The sequence below is a fragment of the Myotis daubentonii genome, chromosome 3 (assembly GCF_963259705.1).
Source record: "Myotis daubentonii chromosome 3, mMyoDau2.1, whole genome shotgun sequence".
Lineage (NCBI taxonomy): Eukaryota > Metazoa > Chordata > Mammalia > Chiroptera > Vespertilionidae > Myotis > Myotis daubentonii.
In genome coordinates this window covers 39,329,705-39,346,631 of record NC_081842.1, presented here as the reverse complement: position 1 = coordinate 39,346,631, position 16,927 = coordinate 39,329,705, and the positions used below count along the sequence as shown (strand labels likewise).

The 16,927-nt window shown below is 43.2% G+C and overlaps 1 protein-coding gene across 2 annotated transcripts in view; it reads right to left on the bottom strand.

Annotated features, from left to right (window-relative positions):
- Positions 1-16,927, bottom strand: part of USP13 (ubiquitin specific peptidase 13) — a 113,241-nt gene that overhangs the window by 74,736 nt on the left and 21,578 nt on the right. For both annotated transcript variants that reach the window (XM_059687101.1, XM_059687102.1), the window contains exons 2-3: positions 12,664-12,789; positions 5,427-5,487 (exon numbers count right to left, since the gene is read on the bottom strand). In XM_059687101.1, coding sequence (XP_059543084.1) covers positions 5,427-5,487; positions 12,664-12,789 — 187 coding nt within the window. The remainder of the gene's footprint in view (positions 1-5,426; positions 5,488-12,663; positions 12,790-16,927) is intronic.

Genomic DNA, 16,927 nt, shown 5'->3' with positions numbered 1-16,927 from the left:
CCATCATCACCATCACCACCTTCTCTACACCCCTGACAACATGTTCAAAAGTGCCTTCCCTTCCTTTTGGCTGGCCCCGCTCCAACGCAATCCTGGAATAAGTTTCAGGAAGACCACAATATCATGTGGGGTCTGCCATGTGATCTGACCATGGAGAAGGGACACCTTCCGTGTGCCCAGCCCCTGCATACACCACACATCACATTCTCAGTAACTGTGTGTGAGAGGAGACTTTAAGAAGCTAAAACTCCACCAGGCTAAGGACAACAGCAAAGCAGGAGCATCAGAAGGGTTGCTGTGGTTCGGGGGTTTTTTCATTGGTAACTGACGTGTATTTTAAAAGAAGCAAGACTGCTGTCATAAAAAACAAACAAAGCAGAACTTTGTTGGGCTTCTTAACACTTTCATTTTTAATTCAACGGAATGGAAGGGGACCATGATCTTTCCCAAACATCTTAATCCAAATTAGAGAAAGTCAACAGAAGGAACCTACACTCTGATTTTAAGGGACAAACCTAAGGTTTCTCCTGAATATAGATGACCCCACAATCCTAAGTATAAATCTATAATCTCCAAATTTCTCTAAGTAGGGTCTCACCACCCCAAAAATATCCAGTTGAGAAACCTACAGAGTAAGCATGCCCTAAGGACCTGTAGGACTGGGATCCCCAACTTCTCCCATCAGTCACTTCCCATCGTGACTAATAACTGGTAATACCTGGATGGGCTCTTTTCCTAAGTTTTAAAGAACCTTTTGTGCCCTAGCCAGTCTGGCTCAGTAGACAGAGCATAGCCTGTGGACTGAAGGGTCCCAGGTTCAATTCCGGTCAAGGGCACATACCTCAGTTGCAGGCTTGATTCCTGGCCAGGAGGCAACCGCTGAATGTGTCTCTCTCACATCAATGTTTCCCTCTTTCTCTGTCTCTCCCCCTTCCTTCCACTCTCTCTAAAAAATCAATGGAAAAATATCCTTGGGTGAAGATTAACAACATACATACATACATACATACATACATACACAAATCTTAAAAAAAAAAAAAAAATACCACTTCCCCAGCTCTACTCAGCGATCCTCCCAGATCCCTGGGAGAAGTGGCTGAGACCACACCCATTTCCAGGAAGTAACTTGCCTAAACTTCCAAGCAGCACAGTGAGGAATGGATCCCTAAGGAAAACCAGGGCTCTGATCCCAGCTCAGCATCTTCTCTGCCTGACCACAATGCATGTGCTGGAGGTGGGCAGTCTGGCTGCTCCAATGCTGTGAAATCAGACCAGCCATTTACCCTCAAAAGAAGGGGAAGTTTTGGGAAAGTTCTTCAGTGCAGACCCTGTTCTGTGACTGGCTTCAGAAAGAAAGGCAACTTGGAATCCACTCGAACCTTCTGGTCATGATAGGCACAGGGGAGTTTTCAGAACAGGCCCATTCCTGAACCTTTCCCCAAATGTTCTCTTTTACAACCTGTTTCTCATCAAGTATGACTGCCAGGACTAAAGCCAAAAAAATGGCCTTATACTCTCTGAGGTTGAGGTGGCTCTTTGAAGTCCCAGCCTCAGACACAAAGACCCTAACTCATTCACTCTGATTTATGAATGTTGGGGGAGGAGTGCTTAATACAAATATGAATATTTAACACTACTTTTATGACATGCCACATATATGGTATTTTTTATGAAATGCATTAGCAGTTATTCATACATCTATACACATTTGTAGCTTTGTTATAAAAATTATATAAGATTAGACCAGAATCACATCCCAAGTACTGGGATATTTCTTTGAAGATCCCAGACTCCTTTACATCTGCTCTTCCCTTCTTCTATCTCATAGAACAATATATTTTATATGAGTTTATTGCCAAAATTCACAATCTATCATATTGTGGTAAGTTATCTTTCCATTATCGTGTCCCTTTCTAGCCTGAAACATTAACGCAGAGCTACCCGCACTTTCTCAGTTCACAGCATCCCAGCAATTTTCACACAGCAGCAGGAAGCCAAAAAAAACCCCTAATAGTTCTGTTTATTTAGTAGTTACATCCAAACAACTTAATTAAGTATTTATGTTCTAACAGCTTATTAAAAAAAGATACACATATATTGAAAGAAAAAATGTTCTATTTCATTCTTAAATAACACAATTCCTTCCTACGGGATGAATAGAATACACCTTATTGGGCACTGCACATCTTCTCTTTGTATCAGACTGGATGCTGCCTCCATTTTTCCCAATCCACATTTATTTTCACATGGTATTTGCCTTTTACCATAGAAACCACCAAAAAACCAGCTTCACAAAGAGATGAAGTCATTGAAAGGAATGCTGGATACTCCAATAGTGAAACTACAAGCTAATGGTCCATGCAGTGTCCAAGCATCACTGTGTTCCCTTGAAGAGTTAAAACATCCTGAGGTGCACCTGTGAGCCTGCCGCAGCACCCCAGGGTGCCTCAGAGCACAGTTTGGGGACCAAAAGTGTTAATGGCTCACCACTGCCTATAGGAAAAAGTCTAAAAGCATGGTATATGTATAGACTATCACTAGAAGAATATACAAGATATATAAACACATACAGACAGTAAATACTATTTGTCTCTGGAGAGACTAACCAGGGAGCTGGGAGACACAGAAGGGAAAGAAACTTAGTCTTTATTATACAGCCACTTACAACTTTCAATTTTAAGCTTTGTCCATGTGTTATACATTCAAAATATTTTTTAATCCTAAATGCAAAAAGCATAAAAATGAAAGTGATTCAAACGTTACCCATAGTTTTAATTATTGGTTAAAAAAAAATATATACCAGCCAAAACTAGAGCTGAGGGGAGAATCCTTAACTGTGATTTCACTGATGAGCATCAATGTAATCGGAAGAGTAACTTCACTGTTGAGGGCAGGATGGTGCTCAAGAGACTTGGGGGTGAGCCATTCAGCACCAGGTAATGGCCTCAGTTTCCCTTGTAAAATCAATACTGAAGGTCATAACTGAATGATTCAATGGTTTCAATGTGACTGTTGAACCAAAGGAAGAGGAATTAGTCACAAATCAAGTGGATGTGGATAAAAGCCTCCCTCCAGGAGAAAGCATTAGTCATCCGCCTCTGTTCATGAATGAGAAGGGCATCATCCCTCCATTTCAACCACAGAGAAAAAGCACTTTCTGTTCAAAGAAACAAGAGACTGCAAGAGTTCTGGTTCTCTTCCCTCCATGAAGAGACAACCCCAATGTCCCTTTTAGGGAAGGAACCTGCGGCAGAGCTGCTAGCTGCCCCCTGGTACCCATGCTCCCCTTCTTGCGTAGTAACAGGATTTACTTCATGAAGACAGTTAACAGACTTTACTTTCCAGGCTCCTGTGCAGCACCTGGTGTGGCCATGTGTCCAAGTTCTGACCAGAGAGGTGGAAGCTGAAGTGCTGCTGAGGATCAATGAGAGGCTGACAAAAAGAAGCGACTCCATTGGGAGATTAGACTTTTATCCTTCCCCCTTCATCTTCCCTGCTTTCCAGAACGGAGGTGTGATGACTGGAGTTCTAGCAGCCATTCTGCACCATGAAGTTACCATGAGGTTGGAAATCACAGGCCAGGATGGAGGGTGAAGCAGAAACATGGGAAGAGTCTAGATTCTAATAGAACATGAGGCTGTCACATCAGCGTGGACACATCCTGGGTCTCCTGCGATGTGGACTGTTGAGTGAACACAAGGCAGCCTGGAGATAGGTCCCACCATAATGAGCTGGTGGGGGTGCTCCCAGGAAGCCGTGAGAGGGGTCCACACCGAATGAAACACAAAACCTCGGTGCTTGTCTTTGGATTAATCTTTTAAAACAGTTACTTGACATCATCTACCACCAAAATGATCACTACAGAAATCAAACCCCAAAGTCTTTTTGAATAAAAGAAACAAAGTTAAAGGACAAGATAGTGAATCAAAGCAGGAAGAAACTCAGCTCTATGACTGTTTCCAAGGGTTTTGCTTTTCAAATAATGAATGTCTTTGTATTACAACAGTAACATACATTTGTTACGGAAAAAATTAAAAAGAAATAAGCAAAAAGAAGAACATAAAAATCACACCACCAGAAAAGAGCTACTTTGAGCAATTTGGAGTATATTCTGCCAGGCTCTTCCACACTCGCAGTCATATATGCATACATGTGGGTGTATAAACATACATATATACACACACATTTACCTACATATATGTACACACATATATAGATATGCATGCACATATACAGGCATATTTATATATACAAGATGGGGCAAAAGTAGGTTTACAGTTGTGAGTACATGAAACACAGAGTTTATTCTTGTATTATTAATTATTGTATTATTTCCAAGACAAACAACTGTATACAGGTATATGTGTGTATACACTTTTTTTTTTCACCAAAATGAAATTGCAGTATGCAAACAAGTTTGAAATTTCTTTCAAGTACTAATCCCAGGCATTTAGGGACTTAAACTTGCTTCATCAAGCATTATCAAACCACTTTTTCTCCTGGACAACCATATCAGAAGCTTAGTATGACATACGATCATAATAACATGATATTAGAAACCATTACTCATTTGCATAAGCAAAGCTAGCTCTTCTGAAGGAAGGAGAGATCAAATCACTGTTAGTCAAACACCACTGTGCAGGCAAGATCCACTGATGGATGGTAAAATTAGCAGGCAGAACCTTGAGGAGAAACGAGTTATTAGCATAGTCTCCAACTATCACTCCCAGCACATTTATTAATTACACTGTAGCTTTACAGTGGAGAAGCCTGCCAGACACCCTTCAACAAGTGATCAGATTCACATCACCCGTCTGAAAACACAGCACCCCATGCCCCTGATGTCACGTAGAGGAGGGCACCTCACTCTGCGGTACTCTTGCCAAAAACGTAGAACCTCAGCCTTATCATAAGGACACATCAAAAAACCCAATCTGAGGTCCCTTCTACAAAATAACTGGCCCCTCCTCTTCACACATGTCACGACTATTAAAGTGAAAAGAGAGTGAGGAACCATCACAGATTTGACAGGGTTAAGGAAACATGGGGTTCTGGAACAAAAAGGACACCAGTGGAAAAAACGGTGAAACCCAAACAAACTCTGAAGTTTGGCTAATATTAAAATAAGAAAACCATGAAAACTGTCTCTTCTTTAAAAGCAGTGGGGGAAAGACCAAAGGCAGAACTGCAGCTACTCTCCGGCCACTGTAAGCATAACTGTTTCAAACACTACCCTGGCTGGAATGCGGACATCCTTCACCACCAGGATGACCCAGCTCAAATTAAACTGGTTCTACTCATCCTTACCATACAGATCAACAAACAACCTATTACTCCAAGTGAAGCACACACATGTGCGAGCACACACACACACACACACACACACAGAGTTGTCTGGGCACGCTCCTGATAACTATGCACATTACCTAAAAAAATCTTGGAATTCCTCCTTTTGGGTAAAGCTCCACCAGACGCCCCTTTTACTTTCTGAAAAGAAAAAAAAAGAAATTGTTAAAATGCAGCCCATGGAATAGACTAGTGGTGTGGGGGGGGGGGGGAGTGTACCTCTCAAAGGTTCCCAGATTGTATAAAAGTCCAGAGGAAATATTCCACTTGGATTAGAGAATCCCGGATAAACAGGAACTTGACCCAGGTCAATGGAGGTAAGTGAAGGGCAACGCTATTGTTCCACCTGCCTATTTTCACACAGAAAGCACTTCTGGAAAGGGAAGTGGAACCAGGCATCAAAGTGAAGTAGATGCTCCAGCTTCAAATTCTCCCAAGAGGCTGGGCCACGCCCAGCGCTGGAGGGACTCTGGAAGGACAGCGCCTCCAGGAGGGAGGCCCTTGTTCCCCTGCTTCCTACCAGGTCCCCAGCGGTTGGGCCTGGGCCTGCCAACAATTATTGTTAAAGGCTTAATAAATATTAATCTATAGTCACTGATAGTTGGTCCTATCACATCAATCTAACCTCCTTAGACATTTCTGGAGCACTGCGGCTGGCTATGTCGTGCATTTTCTACCTATCATGGCAGCAATGAAAAATAAACACCCATCAAGTGTTCATGCAAAAAAAGAGGTCATGCATTACCCTCTGACACTCACACAAAATATTTTACTCTCACATAGGATTATAAAAATGTTTGCTTCCAATGGCCAAAGCAACATCTCCACATTGTAAGTTCTTTCGGAGAATAGAAGAGAGCACGTTCCAACACAGGGCAGGGTGCGGTCACGTGTCATGGCAGCATCAAGGCTTTGCTGCTCCTTCAGTTTGTGCTCTTCTTAGTGCTAGGTCTCCTCGCCCACAGTTTTTTCATCTGGCATTGAAGGCTGACTCATCTTTGTGTTCCTCACATTCGTTTTTACAGCTTGTAGTATGAGTTTCTAGTTCACGTCTTAGGAATGTGAAAATTGTTGAACACTTTAGCTCAGACACCTGTCTTCCCAAATCCTAATGCCAAACTCATGTCCCTCTCTTGGATTCCCTCTCCTCCATGGTCTCGGAGCCTCTGGTCCTCTGCCCTCCACTCACCTGCCTCGAAAAGGGAGAAAAGTAAACCTGTACTGAAGGCACACTGAACAGTCCTGGCGGCCACTGAAACCTCTCTGCAAGCTCATGGCATCCTCCCTCCAAACTTACCGCCTTCAATAATCTACACTAATAAAAGAGAAAAATGGTAATTGGCGTACGACGATACCCTTTTCATTGGCTAATCAGGGCTATATGCAAATTAACTGCCAACTAAGATTGGCAGTTAACTGCCAACAAGATGGCGGTTAATTTGCATATGTAGGCACAATGCCGGGAGGCGAAAGGGAAAGCAGGACGAAGCCCCCTGCCACTGACAGTGATCGGAAACCCAGCCATCGGAAATACAAGCCCCCCAGCCATGATCGGAGAATCAGGTGCCTTTGCCGCCCTGGCCAGTGATAGCAGGAAGTAGGGGTGGAGCCAGCGATGGGAGCTGGGCACGATCAAAGCTGGCAGTTCCAGGAGCTAGGGGTCCCTTGCCTGGGCCTAAAGCGAAGCCCATGATCGTGGGGCTGCTGCAGCTGCGGGTCCCCGCTGCCCGAGCCGGACGCCTCAGCCAGAGGCGTCAGGCCTGGGCAAGGGGCCGATCCTGCGATTGGAGGGTGATGGGGGTCAACACCTGAGGGCTCCCAGTATGTGAGAGGGGGCAGGCTGGGCTGAGGGACACTCCCCCACACACACACCCAGTGCACGAATTTTGTGCACCGGGCCCCTAGTATATCATAAGGAGGAAAGGATCGTTCTTCTGGAGGTGGAAGGTGTGGCCAGGGATGGTCAGGTAAGAAGAGCAGCAGGCCTGCTGTATAGCAGCTGCTCAGCAAGTATTTGTTGGATGGATGATGGATGGGTGGATAGATGGATGATGAACAGACAGATAGATATGCTGACCACAGGAATGCAACAGGTAAAAGAGGAGTGGGGGTAGAAGTAGAGCATCCCAGATTTAAAAAAAAAAAATACAAAGGCATGAAATCAATGTGTCCCAAGAAGGAGAAGTGGTTTGCTATGCCTAGAGCACAAAGCTGGGGGAGTAAGAGTGAGGGTTAGAAAGGCCACATGGAGGGCCTTGGAATCATGTGCAAAAGAGTCAGGGCTTCATCCTGCAACAAGGGGAGAGACATCAGCGATTTCAGCCACAGATGCGCAGATCATTCTGGGTGCAGCGTGCAGGCTGGATGGGTTGAAGGCGGCAAGTGTGAAGGAAGGAGACTGGTCAGGAAGCTGCAGCACCAGTCCCTCAGGGAGTGGTGAGCACTCAGACAGGAAGAACAGGGGTGCAGAGGACAGGACGGACTTCAGAGCTATTTGGGAGCAAGACTTAGTGGCCAACCAGTCATGGACTGAAAGCAGGATCCAAATGATGTCTAGGTCTCCAGCATTCAAGACCAAGGACAACTCTGAGAAAGAGGATAGATAGCTCATTGAGTCCGGAGAAGTTCTGAGTAGAAAAAGCCAGGTCAGAGTCGGGTGGCCAGGTCTTCGGCTCTGGAGAGAGCTGATCTGGAGGCATCAGCTCAGAGACAGTGGTTAGACACAGATGTGCAAGACAGTGAGGAGGAGAAGCAGCTTTTGGAGAAAGAAGACAGGAGGGTCAAGCAGAATCCTAAGAAATGCCGATGACTAAGGGGCAAATGAAGAAAGCGATGCTAGAGAAAGAGTGAGGCAGGGCAATCTGAAAGGCAGGAGGACAGCCAGGGAAGAATGGTGCCCAAGAAAGCAAGGAGGAGCAGCTGCAAAAAAAAAAAAACAAGTTCAAATACTCAAAATGTCACATAAAATCAGGGCTAAAATGTGTCCACCAAGAGTGACACCAAAGAGGTCACTGACAACATCGCAGTCGTAATGGGTTAACAGGAGATCAGACTGCAATGTTGAACTTAGAGGGAGGTGTAGTAGAGATGATGAGCATAGAAAAGTTTTTAACAAAGCTTTAATTAAAGGATGGGATGACTAAATGAGGACACATTAGAGGGACAATTTTGTGGTGTGTTCTATTTTTTTTTTCTGATTATTTTAGAGAGAGAGGAAGGGAAGGAGAGAGAGAAACATCAATCAGTTACTTCTCATACGAGCCCCCACCAGGTAATGAATCCGAAACAGGCGTGTACCCTAATCAGGAATTGAACCCGCAGCCTTCTGGCGTATGGGACCACACTTCAACCAACTGAGCCACCCGGCTAAGGTGTGGTATGTTCTTTTTTAAGGTGAGAGAATAAACAGCCAGAAGAGGGAGTGGTTGGGGGTGTCAGGAGGAGTGGAGTGAATGAAGGAGCAGTTTCCCAGGTTGGAGGAAAGAGGACCAGGAGGACAGAGAGAACACAGCTTTCTGCTGAGATGGAGGGACTGGATGCAGATGAGTTCCCAGGGGGGAAGAAAGGAGCTCGAGGAGTCCCTGTCCACAGGGTCCCTGTTTTCTCAGTAAAGTACAAGCCAAATCCTTTTCCGAGAATCAGGAGGAAGGAAAGCATCCGGAGTCTGGAGTGGGAGAGGGTACAGACTAGGTTTGCTGGGCAGTGATGGGCCCAGCAGAGGGGGAGGCCAAGAACAGGACAGGGTCGAGACCCCTTGCAGTGCAGGCTCCCAGCGGCGTGTGTATGAAAGCAGAGGATGTTGCCAATGGCACGACGGGTAGGAGTTCTGGAGGACAGTTAGGGATGCCAGACACAGGCATGAGGGTCAGTGGAGGGTATTGGGGATAAGAGAATGTTTAAAGCCAGGGGTCCTGATACACAGGCTCGCCAAGCAGGGAAGGGGCTGCCTGGGCACATCACAGGCCTGGAACTGTCAGTGGGAGAACAACAGATCCACATCGGAATAAATGAATAGAAGGGCTAAGCCGAGAGAGGGTCGTGGTCAGAGTGAACTATTTAACCTAACATTTAGGAGGCAGAGCTAACTGTACGAGACTCCCAGCATCCTGCAAAACTGCCACTGCCACTGCCTCTGCGGCTGTGAGCAAGTTACTTCAAGTCTCTGGGCCTGTTTCATTTGCACGCCGTCCCTCAACCCCCGTTTTGTAAAATCCATTCAGCGGTTCTCAACCTGTGGGTTGCGACCCCTGAAAATACATCCTGCATATCAGATATTTACATGACGATTCATAACAGTAGCAAAATTACAGTTATGAAGTAGCAACGAAAATAATTTTATGGTTGGGGGTCACCGCAACATGAGGAACTGTATTAAAGGGTCGCGGCATTAGGAAGGTGGAGAACTACTGCTTTATACTAAGAAATACGTGGAACAAAGCAGACTTCACAAGAACCGCTCTGTCCCGACTAACAGGAGTAGTAAATGTAAATCATACAACATTAGGCCAACATTATCATTGAGTTTATGGCTTAGCTGACCTCCTGGCCTTTCTTCCTCCTCTTCCCCCTACTGTCCCCACTGTCTAATTTTGGGATCTCTCCTCACTGTCCAAAATAAACAGAGGACATGTTAAGTAGGCTAGGGGGAGAGATTACATGAACTTCAACTCAGCACTGATGAGTTAGAAGATCCAAGGTAGTCTACAAACTATTAGGGCTAAAGTGAAAGTTGAACAAATGCTGCTAAATATAAAATCAACATTTGAACATTAAAAACATCCCCAAACACCACCGATCACATTAAAATGCATAAAAAATAAAAGCAGTTACAATAGTTTCAAAAATTACAGAGACCCTTTTAAAAAGCTAACTAACTGTGACTCCTTTACTGAAAATTCCCAAATATTATTGAAGGACATAAAGGAGCCCCGCATAAATAGAAAGGTATGCCATGTTGAATAAATAATAAATATTCATGAAGCACCTAGAGCTGATGACACAGAAGTGAACAAAACAGACAAAAATACCTGCCCTGACAAAGCTAACACAATGGCGTGGGTTACAGCTTACTCTACTTACTGAATGTGATCCTGGTCAAAATTGCAACAGGATTTCTTAAACGAGATGAACTGACTCCAAAATCCACAAAGAAAAATCAGTGTCAAAACCCAGGAAAGTTCTGGGGGAAACTTACATGGAAACAGTGCCTGCATTACCAGATATGAGGCTTGTCGCACCAACGCAGAGAGAGAAAAATAAGATCAGCAGGAAAGAACTGAGCCCCCAAACAGACCCGAGTGGTAAGGGCGAGTTAAAATATAAAAACGATGGCTCTGAAAATCACTGGGAAAGGCTGCACAACTCTCGGAATAGTGGGACAGCTGGCTATCAGCATGGAGAATAACATGTAGATCCCCACACTTCACAGAAATATAAAAATAACTTACAGGTGGATTAAAGACCTAAAATGTTAAAGTACACACACACTTCTAAAAAGTAAAAGTATTTAAACAAATATCTGTATGACCTTGAGTCGGAAAACAATTTCTCAGACACAATACAAAAAGCACAATTTGCAAGAAATGTTTAGTATATCAAATTTCAAAACTTCTATTCTATAAAATAATTCATAAACAAAGCAAAAAATTGCTCAGCTGGCATGGCTCAGTGGCTGAGCATCGAGCTATGAACCAGGAGGTTGAGGTTTGATTCCCAATCGAGGTACATGCCCAGGTTGTGGGCTCAGTCTCCAGTGTGGGGTGTGCAGGAGGCAGCTGATCAATGATTCTCTCTCATCACTGGTGTTTCTGTCTCTCTCTCCCTCTTCCCTCCCCTCTGAAATCAATAAAAATATATTTTAAAAAAACAACAAAACAAAAAGTTTTTATATCTAGAATGTGAAGAAAAAAAGCTAAATAAAACTTTTAAGAAAAAGGGTAAGCCCATAGAGAAACAGATCAAAAATATAAACAGGCAACTCAGAGAAGAGAAAACCAGAATGGCCATAAACATAGAAAGATCTTCATCTCTCACAGAAGGAAATGCCAAATATTTAGATGTTACTTCGCAACCATTAGGTTAACAAAAGGAAAAGTCTGACCAAGCGTGAGGCTCTGGAAAGCCAGGAGTTCACTTAAGGCAGGAGCATAAATTGGTACAACCAATCTGGGGAAGAACCTGTAAATACCTAGTAAAAGCAAGGAGAAGCACAGCCACAGGCCAGCATTATCGCTTCCACATAGATTTCCTTAAAAAATCCTGCACATGTACTCCCAGGAGAAAAGGTTAAAAATGTTCATTGTTGCATTGCTGATAAAAGCAAAAAAAAAAAAAAAAATAGAAACAGTCTAAATGTTCATCAATAGGAGAATCCTATATAATAAAGAGCTAATATGCTAATTAGACCAAGAGCAGAGCAACCACTCGGAAGAAGCCAGGGCTGTGAGGGCCAAGCCCCTTGCACGGATTTCGTGCATAAAGCCTCTAGTAGAATAATAAATGACAAGGTAGAATACCAACTAGTAAAATGAATTAAGTACAACCAAATGCATCACAACATGAACAGATTTCAAAAACAATGTTGAAAGGCAAAGCTTTACACAGAATCATAGGCAACAGTATGGTGGTATTTATCTACATTTTTAAAACACACAGTCATCCCACATATAGAAGATGAATACCTATAATAAATAGTGACATGCGAAGGAGTGAGAAACAACAAATTCACAGCTATGGTTACTTCTAGGAGTGAGGGAAACAAAAGGGAAAAAATGAATCTGAAGCAAAAATATCCAAATATTTTTTATTTCTTATTTTTGGATCCCTGAGTGTTTCTACTATTATTTTCTGTACTTTTCTGTATTTTTTTTTCCAACCCATATCTTCTTAACTCCAAGCAGAGGTTCAGAGGAAGAGAGAAATAAATCTGGGTAAGGTAAGGTTTGGGGGGGGAATCTATGACTTTCTACAGACAGTCCTGTTGTTGTTTCCCATTTCGGTGGGCACAGTAAAGTCTCCACGTGATCCACACACTAAGGCAGTGATGGCGAACCTTTTGAGCTCGGCGTGTCAGCATTTTGAAAAACCCTAACTTAACTCTGGTGCCGTGTCACATATAGAAATTTTTTGATATTTGCAACCATAGTAAAACAAAGACTTATATTTTTGATATTTACTTTATATATTTAAATGCCATTTAACAAAGAAAAATCAACCAAAAAAATGAGTTCACGTGTCACCTCTGACACACGTGTCATAGGTTCGCCATCACTGCACTAAGACAACATCACAAGAAAGATACCCAGGCAGTTCTCTCACCTCTCGCACGTGTCTTTTCAGGTGCATGTATACACTCTGTCCAGTTTTTCGAAAATGTCTTTCAACGTGTTCCCTTCCAAAGGCCAAAAACGTATTCATGCAAACATAGAGTCCACCTTCAGAATTCTAGAAGAAAGAGACAGGTTACAACATTAGCCAAGAACGCCTCACCGAGCAGTCTACATACAGAGTACAGGAAGGGGAAGCAGGGCGAATGATGGAGACAGAGCCGGGCAGGGCCACCTGCTGTCAGTCACTGTGGTGGCCCCAGTGGCTCCACAGCCACCACAGTGGCCGCGCCGCCCCAGCCCGGGCTCCAGTGCTCCGGGACAACTAAGCAGAGTCTCACAGCGTGAGACCCTCAGAGGCCCAGAGAAGGAAACGTGTTTGTCTGACTCTCCAAACTAGGGTAAATGACAATAAGAGACAGAAGGAATTTGGCAAGCGATGCAACTACCATCGCTGCAGTGATTTATCAGGCTACTTCCTCATCTGCCTAGCAGTTTCCTTTCAGCAGGATCTTCAAAGATACTGTTCTTTCTTTCTTTTTTTTGGTTGTTGTTAATCCTCACCCTAGGGCAGCGGTCCGCAAACGGCGGCCCCTTGAGTGTGGCTCTTCCACAAAATACCAGGTGCGGGCGCATGTACAGTGCGATTGAAACTTCGTGGCCACACTGAAGGGGCCAAAGAGCCGCATGTGGCTCTCGAGCCGCAGTTTCCCGACCACGGCCCTAGGGTGTACTTTCATTAATTTTTAGAGAGAGTGGAAAGGAGGGGGAGAGGCAGAGAGAGAGAAACAGCGATTGGTTGCCTCCCACAGGAGCCCTGACCAGGGCTGGGGATCCAGCCTGCAACTGAGGTGTGCGCCCTTGACTGGAATCGAACCTGGGACCCTTCAGTCCACAGGCCCGTGCTCTATCCACTGAGCCAAACCGGCTACAGCAAGATATTATTCTTTGAAGATATGATTTTTGATGGTATCCATTGATCAGTTAAAATAATTTAATACTGCCGTAACCAGTTTGGCTCAGTGGATAGAGCGTCGGCCTGTGGACTGAAAGGTCCCAGGTTTGATTCCGGTCAAGGGCATGTACCTTGGTTGCGGGCACATCTCCAGTAGGGAGTGTGCAGGAGGCAGCTGATCAATGTTTCTCTCTCATCGATGTTTCTAACTCTCTATCTCTCTCCCTTCCTCTCTGTAAAAAATCAATAAAATATATTTTTTAAAAATAATAATAATTTAATACATAAAAAATAATTTAATAAGTAAATGCTAGAGGATGGAGTTCTATAATAATCATAACTACATGTTATTGCATGCCTAGTATGTGCCAGGTGCTTTACATATATTATGTCTAATCCAAACAATACTGTAAGCTGCTTATTATTATTTCCACTTTAAACTTTTTTTAAAAACTAAGGATAAGTCGCTTGCCCATGTTCATACAACTTGGGAGTGTCAGAGTTAAATCTGAATCTTTTTCTCTTTTTATCTTTCTATGCAATATTTCAAATACTATTTCATTATAGACATAATGCTACAATGAATAGTCAAAAATATTGTTCACATTTTAGATACTTGAGTTTCTATCCCGTCTCATCTCCCCTTTTCTCTCAATCTGCTTAACATGCTTCTCTGTAAACTTAGCATCTAAAATTAGCCATACTGCCTCAATGGGAGTGGATTTTTATTAAGATCCTGTTAGTCACAGCCCTGCAAATAAAACAAAATACTTAAATGCCTGTCAGAATTGCCAACGAACATCTATCAAAATTCCTTACATTGCATTTTTTAAAATTGATATTGAATTCTTGGGGTGATATTGGTTAATAAAATTATATAGGTTTCAGATGTACAATTCTATAACACATTACCTGTATATTATATTGTGGGTTCACCACCCCAAGTCAAGTCTCCTGTCATCACCATTTATTCCTCCTCCCTTTATAATGTCAAAACATGCACTGATGCTCATTACTAATATATGAAAAATCATTTTCAAAGTTCTAATAGCTCAAGATTGGTTACTTAAAAATTTTCTAATAAAATCCTCCAACATAGTATCTATGGTTTATAAGCCAGACATAAAGTCTTGACACAATGAGAACATTATAACAGCACTGGTTCAAACAGGTGCCTATTACTGTAGCATATACATTGCAAAAGTCAAGGAGGCAAAAGGCATAAAGAGGACATGATAGTCTATATGGAAATTCCTAACAAATATACACATAACTGAAAATAACAACTAGTAAAACTAATACATGGATTTAGCAAGATAATAACGATAGTTTAATAGACAAAAATCAATTTCAATTTATATTCTGGCAACAAATACTTTCAAATGAAATTTTTAAAACTTGACTATAAAATAGCCAAAAACCTCAGAATTTCGTAGCTGTGCTTCTGGACACGTTTGTCCCTTAAATGAGATCATTTGAATAAAATTGGAAAAATTCTTCATATTACATTCATTTGATCAATAAGTTAGGTAAATATTTCCAAAATATTTTTTTAAATAATAAACATATTCTTTTGCATAGTCATAACTCTTAAGAAAATATATTACATCATCATAATGGTTAGTTATTCATTAATTCCATTACATGGAGCAACACATATTGTGATTTCTTTTTTTTTTTTTAATATATTTTATTGATTTTTTTACAGAGAGGAAGGGAGAGGGATAGAGAGTCAGAAACATCGATGAGAGAGAAACATCGATCAGCTGCCTCCTGCACATCTCCCACTGGGGATATGCCTGCAACCCAGGTACATGCCCTTGACCAGAATCGAACCCGGGGCCCTTCAGTCCGCAGGCCGACGCTCTATCCACTGAGCCAAACCGGTTTCGGCCATATTGTGATTTCTTAAAAAAAAAAACTTCCGGAGAACCAAGATGGCGGCATAGGTTAATGCCGGAGTTTGCTGCTTTGAACAACTACTTCAAAAGTGAAACCAAAAAACGGAAGGGACATCACCCAGAACCACAGGGGCGCTGGCTGAGTGGAAGTCCTACAACTAGGAGGAAAGAGAAACGCATACGGACACTCAGAGGAGGCGCAGTGCTGAAGTCAAATTCTGAGGTGCGGAGTGCGGGGAGCGGGCTGGCGGCGGAGGGCGCGGTTGTTGTTTTCAATCGGGAGGGAGTCGCAGCCTCTGAGCTCCAGATCCGGGCGAGTCTTCAGGGACCCAGACTCAGGCGGGAGAAGCGGGACTGTCTGGCTTCGGTCAGAGCGAGTGCAGCTTTCTCTCCGAGCTTTGCAGCGGGTGCTGGGACTCAGAGAGGCAGAGCCCCTTGGGACAGGACTGAGAGCCGCCATAACTGCTCTCTCCGGCCCACCCTGTTGATCCTGTGCGACCCGCCCCGCCCAAGCCCTGCACAGAGGCATTTGCCGGATAGCCTCAGGCAAAGGCTAGATTAGCACCTCCCTAGAGGACAGAAGTTCTCTCACTGCTGACACAGCTGATTCTCATAACCACTTGGCCTGGAGGTCAAACCCTCCCTGGAATTAGCTACAGCAATCAAGATTTATCTATAAGACTGCGAACAAAGACCACTAGGGGGTGCACCAAGGAAGCATAACAAAATGCGGAGACAAAGAAACAGGACAAAATTGTCAATGGAAGAAATAGAGTTCAGAACCACACTTTTAAGGTCTCTCAAGAACTGTTTAGAAGCTGTCGATAAACTTAATGAGATCTACACGAAAACTAATAAGACCCTCAATCTTATATTGGGGAACCAACTAGAAATTAAGCACACACGGACTGAAATAACGAATATTATACAGACGCCCGACAGCAGACCAGAGGAGCGCAAGAATCAAGTCAATGATTTGAAACGCGAGGAAGCAAAAAACATCCAACCGGAAAAGCAAAATGAAAAAAGAATCCAAAAATGCGAGGATAGTGTAAGGAGCCTCTGGGACAGCTTCAAGCGTACCAACATCAGAATTATAGGGGTGCCAGAAGATGAGAGAGAGCAAGATATTGAAAACCTATTTGAAGAAATAATGACAGAAAACTTCCCCCACCTGGTGAAAGAAATGGACTTACAGGTCCAAGAAGTGCGGAGAACCCCAAACAAAAGGAATCCAAAGAGGACCACACCAAGACACATCATAATTAAAATGCCAAGAGCAAAAGATAAAGAGAGAATCTTAAAAACAGCAAGAGAAAGAAACTCAGTTACCTACAAGGGAATACCCATACGACTGTCAGCTGATTTCTCAACAGAAACTTTGCAGGCCAGAAGGGAGT